The following is a 9,146-nucleotide window of genomic DNA, read 5'->3' on the forward strand; positions in this document are numbered from 1 at the left end:
ATCGTCTTGACCATCTGTATTGTTCTCTCTACCTGCCCGTTGGACCGGGGATAAAAGGGTGACGATGGCTCATGAACAGTGTCCCATTGATGCAGAAATGATTTGAATGCTTCAGAGTCAAATGGTGGTCCTTGATCTGAGCTAAGGACATTGGGGATTCCAAAGCGTGCAAATATGTCTTTCAGGACCATAATAACCGACGATGCTGTTAGTTTCCATACGCCTCACTTCAACGTATTTGAAAAGTAGTCAACTGCAAGGATATACGTGCTGCCTTGACAGTGGAAGAAATCAACGGCCAATTTTTCCCATGGTCTTGCTGGCAAGTCTCTGTCAAGCAAAGGCTGTTGGGGGTTTGACTTCTGGTTGGATTGGCATATGGCACAGCTTGAGACTAGGTTGACGATGTCCTTGTTGAGCGAAGGCCAATAAACGCTCTGGCTTGCCAATCCCTTACAAGCCACAATGCAGCGATGAGCTTGGTGCAGTTTCTCTAGAACTTCAGCTTAGAGGGCTGCTGGAATTACAAGGCGTTGCCCACAGCATATAAAACCTTCTGTAATGTAGAGTTCACTCCTTATGTGAAAGTATGGTTTCGCCACAGGGTGGACATCACAAAGGCGATCTGGCCATCCATGTTGAATGTACTCACTTAGTTGCTGTAAGGTTGGATCTCGATCTGTTGTTTCTTGAATCTGCTTTAGTTTTGTAGGTGACGCTTGAACCAGAGTTGGCACCATTAGTCCTGGGTCGCTGTCTGTAGTTTCTATCTTGGATTCAGGATCTGGGCACCTTGACAGTGCATCAGCCACAGACAGTAGCTTCCCTGGTACGTATACGAGTTTAGTGCTGTAACGCTGAAGCCGGAGCATAATCCTTTGAAGTCTAGGTGACATGTTGGTTAGAACCTTAGTCTGCAGTCCAACTAGAGGTTTGTGGTCTGTTTCCACAGTCCCTGATCTGCCAAAAGTGTAGCAGTGGAAGCGCTCAGCTGCAAACACCACTGCTAAGAGTTTTTTCGATTTGAGCATAACGCTGCTGGGGCGCTGTGAGAGCTGCAGAAGCATATGCAATTGATCTGCCTTCCTGTAACAGAACCGATACCATGCCATACGAGCTGGCATCTGTTGAAATAGTTATGGGCTTAGACTGGTCGAAATAACGCAATACTGGTGCTGTTGAGAGCTTCTGTTCGATGAGGTTGAAGGTCTCAGTGTGACAGCTTGTCCAGTGCCACGCTACATCCGCCTTGAGTAGCTCACGCAATGGGCTGCCATGGTCGTAGCTGAAAAGTTGCGGATGAACTTTGTCAGATAGGTCACCATTCCTAAAAGCCTTTGTAGCTGTGACTTATCGGTGGGCATAGCCATGGATTCAATGGAGTTGACTTTTTCGGGGTCTGGAGCTAGCCCCTCGTTGGAAAGCCGATGTTCCAGATATGTGATGGCTGAAAGTCTCAACTTTAATTTTGCTTTGTTGAACTTCAAGTTGTTCTTTCTTGCAATAGTCAGCACCATTCGAAGATGGGCCATGTGTTCTACGGAAGTCCTTGAGGCGACCAGTATGTTGTCGAAGTATGGCTTCACTATGACTTGGCCTTGAAACACTTCATCAATGGCCTGTTGGAACAGCTCGGGAGCTATGGCAAGCCCAAAGGGTACTCTGACAAAGCGGTATCTGCCCCAGGGTGTTGTGAAAGTACAAAGCCTTGAACTTGCCTCATCCAGGGCCAGTTGCCAGAATGCGCTCTTGGCATCAAGAATGGAGAACACTGTTGAGCCACTTAGGCTCGCAAAGAGCTCCTCAGGATGTGGTATGGGGTAGAGGTGCCTCTTGAGGGCTGCATTTAGGTTGCGTAGATCCAGGCACAAACGAACAGTCCCGTCTTTCTTTGTTATTACCACAATTGGATGAACCCACTCACTATGTTCAGTCACTGGCACTATCACGCCATTCTCCTCCATTCGTTTGAGCTTCATTTTCAGCTTGTCTTCGAGTGCGCCTGGTATTTTGGGAGGAGCACAAACTGATGGAACGGCACCTTCACGCAGGTGAATGCTGTACAGTCCTGGAAGTTGACCGATGTCTTCAAAGATTTCAGGAAATTCATCCAGCACTTGCTGGTACTGCTCTTGGGGCGGTGTGTTGGCTGAGTTTGTTACTGCATGAAGAGTCTTCACACGGGAGGGCAATCCCAAAGTTGTACATGCAGCGGCTCCCACTATTGGTTTTAGTGGCTCCTTCACCAACCGAAATCTGAGTTGGCACACCCTGCTGTTTACTGCACAAGTGAGTTCGCATTCGCTGTCTATCGGAAGCTGTTGCCCACTGTAGGTAGTGACTTTTGCTGTCGTTGGCGTTGTTGCTGGTCTGCACGGCCACTGTGTGTACAGGAATTATCTTGACATCTGACCCGGTGTCTAGCTTGAATGTCACTTCATGCCCATTCTCACTGACAGTCTCGCTCCAGTCAGTTGTGTCGACAGTGACACTGCACGCAAACAGCCCAAGTGTAATTCCTCCTGTGAGTCTTGCTGTAGATGCTCGTTTAGCAATCCAACTTGCGGTCTGTACACTGCTGGCTACCGTCGTGGCTGTTTGCACAGATGCGCGAAATGGCCAAATTTTCCGCAGTTGTGACAACGTTTACCATAATCTGGGCACTGTCGAGGGATATGCGAGGTTCCCCATCGAGAAGACTTACGATTATAATTTTCAAACGAGCGATGAGGCTGCTGAGGCCTGTTGGCACTTATCGGGCGATCCGATCGCTTCGTGGGTTTTTTTTTATGCTCGTAAACGGCATTAACCTCTGGCTGTTGGTCGCTTGTTGCGATTTACTGTACATGCCTCTTCGAGATTTCAGATGCCTTGCATGCAGACACAATTTTTTCAAGCGTAACGTCGCGCTCTCGTAAGAGACGCTCACAGAGAGCTCCGTCATGAATGCCAACCACTATGCGGTCACCAATGAGTCTGTCGCACTTGTCGCCAAAGTCAAATTTCTGCGCCTGTCGTCGAAGATCTGTTACAAAATCGTCAATTGACTGACCTGGCTTTTGCACTATAGAGTTGAACAGGGTCGCTGCCTGTATGACGTTCTTGTACGGGCAATACAGCTCGTCAAACTTGTCAAGAACGTACTTCACTGGGTCTACGTCGTCGCTGTCGGCTGCAGGATATACACGAAAAGTCTGTGCGATGTGAAGAGCATACGGTCCCAGTACATGAAGCAACAATGCCTTCCGTGCTGACTTATATCGTGTATGCTGCGCGCCATTCTTCCCATGCGGACGTTGGGTCGTCACCCGCTTCCAAGTGCAGTGGTGGCTGGATAAACGCGCTGGCCATGCTTGCTGGTTGCGGGCGAAGAGTCAGTCAATCTTCTGACACCATGTTATGTTGTTTGGGAGTCGCACGGTTATTGTACGACCTGGGTTATGATGAGACGGCATGGAGCCGCAAGTGACATACTGCCATGTGTGTGAGCAAGCACTGGCTAAGCTTGACTTGCCTAGCCTTTCTTATTATACCGAAACATGGGTAGGGGGCGCTAGCAACTATACATAACAGCATTTTGCCCGCGTTCGCACCGAACGCACGCGGCGTTGGTGACTGTTGAGGTTTTTGACGAGATCAGAACTGGACACTCGTCGAGGAGCGTCGGAAGTCTTTACCACTTCCTCGCCCCGCAACGTTTTTATATATATACGCATTTGGTGCCGCAGCTAAACGTAGCCTTCCCTACCTCCCTCCCGTCCTCCCCACGGCCTTTCGCACGACGGAAGAAGTCGCGTTTGCTCTCCGCTGTGCGTTCGCTCTCCGTGAAAGCGCGCGTCGCTCGCGCGCTTTCACTCGCACATACAGCATACGGCGCGCGGCGACGATTTCATCGCCGTTGGACTCTATACGGAACCTCACGGCGACGGCGATCACAGAAATCCGCTTGGAGTGCCCATATAATTGCTATCGCAATAAAAAGTAATCGATGATTTGAAGGAAACCGATAATGAATGAATCAATAGAGTGTGTAATAATGTAGTCATCCTTGCATAAAGAGGTAGAGTACCATGAACTTACTATTAAAAATATCTAAAGGGTCGACGTAAAGAATAAGTAAGCTAAGTTTTGAATAAATGATTAATAATATCACTGTGAATTTTTCTTTTCGCTATTTGAATTTACTAATTGTCTAATTCATTGAAGGGTTTGCGTCCGTTAACGGTCGTGACGAAGGCGATTCGTCCATGCATTGAACATACCCACGAGGACGATTGGACACGCAGCAAACATTTATAAGACAGCACAGAAATGCCAGAGTTTTCAGAAAACTACAAAAAGAAACGAATTTGATATGGAATCGCAAGAAAATAGAATAAAGAGCAATAATTAATTGCAATATTTAAAGAAATAATTTGACGAAAATATCGCATGCTCCTCCAGGAACGTCAAATACTATTAAATGAGCGCATACAGCACCCTGGCGGTGGCCTTGGCAAACAGTACCGAATTATGAATAATTTGAAAAAAGGAATAGCAAGCGTGAGATAACTAGGAAAATGATAGAAGAAAAAATCTGCGCTATGTGGAGAAACGGCAGTAAGAAAGAATAAAGGTGATCGCTTGTTACATTGCATAGTTTTTATTTACCCCGGTTTTGAGTGTTCATCTACCGCCCGATTCTTGACCAATTGTTCTTCGTGGGCACATGCCGCAGCTGGTCATCATCATCATCAACATTATAAGCTTTCCGTGATCAGACACGCTCCTTGACGTGCTTTAAATTTCAGCGACTGGTAGATAGGCCTGTGCGAGACTACGACTCTTACGCTGTTACCCTTTGAAAGTGAAGCTTTTCTTGTTTTGTCTCTTCCTCAGAGAAGAGGCAAACTAACGCAAACCTAACTAAACCAACTTTCGCAGAGTTTTTCGTTATTCTATTTTCCCAACATGCGTCAGTGCTGCCTCACTGCATCTTCTTTACTAATGTCATTCTTTCTCCAGATGCTGTGCTGGAAAATGTATATTTAGAAATCAACAGTGCTTGAACAAGGGATGTATCGGGCTGCAGGCAGCGTTTATTCTCCCGCGTTTACCCAGTGGCTATGTCACTCTGCCAGCGAGCCCAAGGTCGCGGGTTCGAGCCGCAGACACGGCGGCTGCGTTTCGATGGGGACGAGATGCGAAAATGCTCGTGTACTTGGGTTTATGCGCACGTTGGTGGACGCGAACAGCTCACCACTTAATTGGGAAGCCTACTATAGCCTAGTGTATTCTTAAAAGCCCCAGTGATTCTTTTTTCACCACCCCTAATCAAACCAGCGAATGCTTCAACAGGGGGGACTCGTCCGCGTCATGATGAAACCCCCGTGTCGAACGCTGGTTTCAGCCTTTGTTCGGCCAATGTGGATCGCAGTCTCCACCTTTCTTTCAACCTCTGTCTTTCTTATATCGGAGACGAAAAGCCAAGCAGGAGAATGTCGACAGGGTCAGCACAGAAGCTCGCAAGAGAGGCTAACAGCAGGGAGAACACCGATAGCGCTTGACTGTGCAGCCTCTTTGTTCTCATTATTATTGCGATAGCAATTATATGGACACTTCAACCGGATTTCTGCCGTCGGCGTCGCCGTCGTCGCCGTGAGGTTCCCTATAGATAAAATCTTCGCCGCGCGCCGTATGCCCGAGCGGAAGCGTGCGGGGACGCGCGCTATCACGGAGAGCGAACGCACTCAATCTCCCAAGCGCAAGCAAGGAAGCGGGAAGCCAGCGCCGGAGGGAGCAGGGGGGGGGGGGGGGGCACTTCTATTCTGCCAACAACCGCGCTCGTCGCTCGTCCCGCACCGTCTCTTATCTCCCCACGGCTCTGACCTTTATGCGCCGTGCATTCGCCGCTCAGTTTCCGTTGAAGCGATAGACCGCACGTACCTTCGCCGCGGCGGCGTATGCTCTTGCTGCCAGCATTTTGACAGTCGTTGTCTGCAGTCATTCAGTGTGATCTATTCATGTTTGTTTGTGCGCGCTCACACCACGCTTGTTCATTTAGTTAGTAAAAAGTTGTCGCAGTTTCACCTGAAAGGCGAAGCATCAATTGCGATAGCAAATTTGTAGATAGCTATACGGAGTATTGATATTAGCTTTATCAGCTGTATAAACTTGGACATGCAGCAGCACCGGCAACACGCAGAACTGTTGTTGACGCCGTCGGCGTTATGCCCGCGTTCGCTCAAAATGCGTGCGGCGTTGGTGACTGTTGCCGGAGCCTCTGATATAAATAGGCACTTGGTGCCGCAGCTAAACGTCGCCTCCCTTCCCTCCCCCCTCCCCCATGGCCTTTCGGTAAGTGGTTCTTGAGGGAAAGGGAAAGGTTGGCGCTATCTTCTTTCGCGCGTAGGAAGAGGCGCGTTTGCTCTACATATATGGTGATTGTAAAGGAGGAAAGAGACGCCTACTTCTGCAGCCCTTAAGGGAGCACGGCGCAGAACGCGCGTTTGTTCTCCGCCGTGCGTTCACTCCCCGTGAAAGCGCGCGCCCCTCGGGCCCTTTCACTCGCACATACAGCGTTCGGCGCGCGGCGAGAATTTCATCTCCATTGACGTCATCCGGAACCTCACGGCGACGGCGACGGCGACGCCGACGGCAGAAATCTGCTTTTGAGTGTCCATATAATTGCTATCGCAATAATAGTCGGGCCACATTTTCCAACGCACGCTACACATGCAATGCTGCCCGGATCGGCAGTGCAGAGCTACAGGTGTGTCCCTTCGCACGCGCTGCCCACGGGAAGCGCTTCTCATCAACACCACCGTTTCACACGCGCCTTCTCGTGGTCATCGAGTCTCTCTTCATGTCGGTCTACTTACGCCGCAGCACACCTGCTTACTTAATCAGCTCATCAGTCAGTCAAATAACTTTATTTAAAGGCCCTGCGGGTTTGTGGGACGGGCAAATGGTCCCGCCTAGGTGACGGCCAGGAGCTCTTGAGCCCTGGCGGCTTCCTCGGCCCGCTGGACAGCCCAAAGTTGATCGTCAAGGGCAGAGCTGAGCAACAGAGTCTCCGAGCGCACGCGGAGGCGATCGCGAGAGGCTGCATCCCCATTTTGTTTGTTATGCCTCGACATTCCCATAGCATATGTTCCAGATTGGCTCTAGAACCACAGTTTTTGCATTTATTTGTCTTGCACATGTCTGGGTAAATGAGATGCGAGATCGCCGGGTTCGAAAAGTTCTGGTCTTTAATTGCCGCCATTCGACAGACTGCTCATGTTTTCTACAATTCGTATTGCTACCAAAGCCGCTCACCTTACTTCGTATGACATTGCTGTGTTGCTATCGCATTCATTGCTTCGCCCTTAGGGCGAAACTGTGAAATTTTTGTTTTGGCCTTCGTTTTGGCCACCAGGAACCACAGTATTGGTGCTATCATTGTCACCTACCTGTGCGAAGTCACCATATGTATGTGCCTGGCTGTTTCACCGACGATGTATCCGATGATCAGAAGATAGGAATCTCGTAGAACGCAACTTTTGCTGAGCATCCCTCGAGCTGTGGCGCATGTCATAAACCACACTATTATCTACAATGAAATATGTCGTCACCTATCATTTACATTCACCTTGAGGCGCAGGTCGCAGCAGCGGAGTCCATGCCAGTACTGAAGGCATGCTCACTTTGTAGGAACAGCAGTTTCAAAATACCTGTACCCAATCTTGCGGCGAAATGCATCGGCGTTGCCCCGCCTTCTCAGATGGAGGTTCGAAGACGGGCTGTAAGGTCGAATGATAAATCAACGCCTGTCAACAGGCAGGAAACTCGAGTTTCCGAACTTTTGTATAGATCCCCAATTAACCCAGGTACTTAAAATTTGCCAGCCTTAAAGTTGCCTACATTTGTTCTAGTTTTCTTAACCGTCTGTGGTTCCGAGAGTGGTTTGAGACTAGTGTTCAGGGCTTGTAGCATGCTATCGTCAAGCATTTCAGAGACAGTTCTGTGCGAATGAACCTGTAAATTATTTTTCTTTGGTACGAATTAACTTCGAGTCTCCACATTGACACGGAGATGTCGTAGCAAGCGTTTGTTGCTTTATTTGAAGTTGATTACTCCCTAAAATTACTGTGTTGTTCTTCAAATCTTGTTGGTTCCGAGATTCTTCATTTGCTTTCGGGCTGATTATACTCCGTTTGCCATTCATTTTCATCGTCGTTTCGGCATTGATTTTCCGTATGTACAATACCGAATTCACCCTGGCGGGTCCTTGGCTAGTCTTCATTTTGCAAGAATTCGTCATTTCCTGCAAAGCCGACAGCAGTGGGTCGTTATTTGCACGTTGAGTTTCTTTAGTATCTATTTCACGGCCAATTGATCATTTATTGTTTCTGTTTCTCCTTATCGCTCCAATGTGGGAATATCCGTGACGGCGTATTTGTTCCACTTGCATAAGTATTCATAGTTATTTTTACCATCATTTTGACGCAGATATCGTTCGACTGCGTGGCGTCACGCGAACGTCGATATATTATTTATGATTTTGTAGGTTTTAACGCATATTTAAAATGTATTTATATCTATTCCGGAATCCTCCCAATTCTAGGGCAGTCATCGCTACGATGACTATGTGCTACTCGCGCTCCTCCTGCCCTGCCCTCCCCTCCCTTTCCAGGACAATATTATAAGCGGTAATAGACCAAATAAGTCATTTCACGAAGACTCGGTACAGTTGTGCAAGTTTCGTGCATGCGTCATCCAAACGACTGTCCAACGGCTGGCATCTGTACAGGCCACTGCCAGCTGACGTCAGGCGACCACATGCCGCTGCTGCCAGGCTACTGACGTCAGGCTACTGACGTCAGGCTACTGACGTCAGTCGACCGCAAGCCGGCGCGCCATTTGCGACGCATATGCGGATAACTCGTTTACAACGAACAGAATTCAAACTCACGTTTCACCAAGTGCTGCAAACAGTGTGTAACTCTAAAACTTGGCAGAGAGGTTTGCTTTCGAAGTAATGTATCAACTAGCTCACCGACTGATGTTATTGGCAGAGTCGTACACAGCATCCTGCGGCATCCACGGAATGCCTTTGCTCAACAAGCTCAAGGAGCGGTTCAGAGCTCCCTGGGGCGGGTTCGTCCTGGTTAGAAATCTCTGCG

The 9,146-nt window shown here is 48.7% G+C and overlaps 1 protein-coding gene across 1 annotated transcript; it reads right to left on the reverse strand.

Annotated features, from left to right (window-relative positions):
* Positions 1-1,238: 1,238 nt before the first annotated feature.
* On the reverse strand, positions 1,239-3,351 carry LOC119456577 (uncharacterized protein K02A2.6-like). The gene is made up of 3 exons (XM_037718406.1): positions 3,309-3,351; positions 3,053-3,172; positions 1,239-2,161 (listed from the first exon to the last, which is right to left on the reverse strand). Exons 1-3 carry the CDS (start codon positions 3,349-3,351, stop codon positions 1,239-1,241), a joined length of 1,086 nt encoding a protein of 361 aa, XP_037574334.1.
* Between the last annotated feature and the right edge of the window lie 5,795 nt (positions 3,352-9,146).

The sequence above is a fragment of the Dermacentor silvarum genome, chromosome 6, assembly GCF_013339745.2.
Source record: "Dermacentor silvarum isolate Dsil-2018 chromosome 6, BIME_Dsil_1.4, whole genome shotgun sequence".
In the NCBI taxonomy this organism is placed as follows: domain Eukaryota; kingdom Metazoa; phylum Arthropoda; class Arachnida; order Ixodida; family Ixodidae; genus Dermacentor; species Dermacentor silvarum.

Coding starts and splice junctions, on each gene's coding strand:
- LOC119456577 (XM_037718406.1), bottom strand. CDS start 3,351: ATGGCCAGCGCGTTTATCCAGCCACCACTGCACTTGGAAGCGG. Junction 3,173..3,308: donor ACCACTGCACTTGGAAGCGG/GTGACGACCCAA, acceptor TATATCCTGCAG/CCGACAGCGACGACGTAGAC. Junction 2,162..3,052: donor CTCTATAGTGCAAAAGCCAG/GTCAGTCAATTG, acceptor CTCTTCATGCAG/TAACAAACTCAGCCAACACA.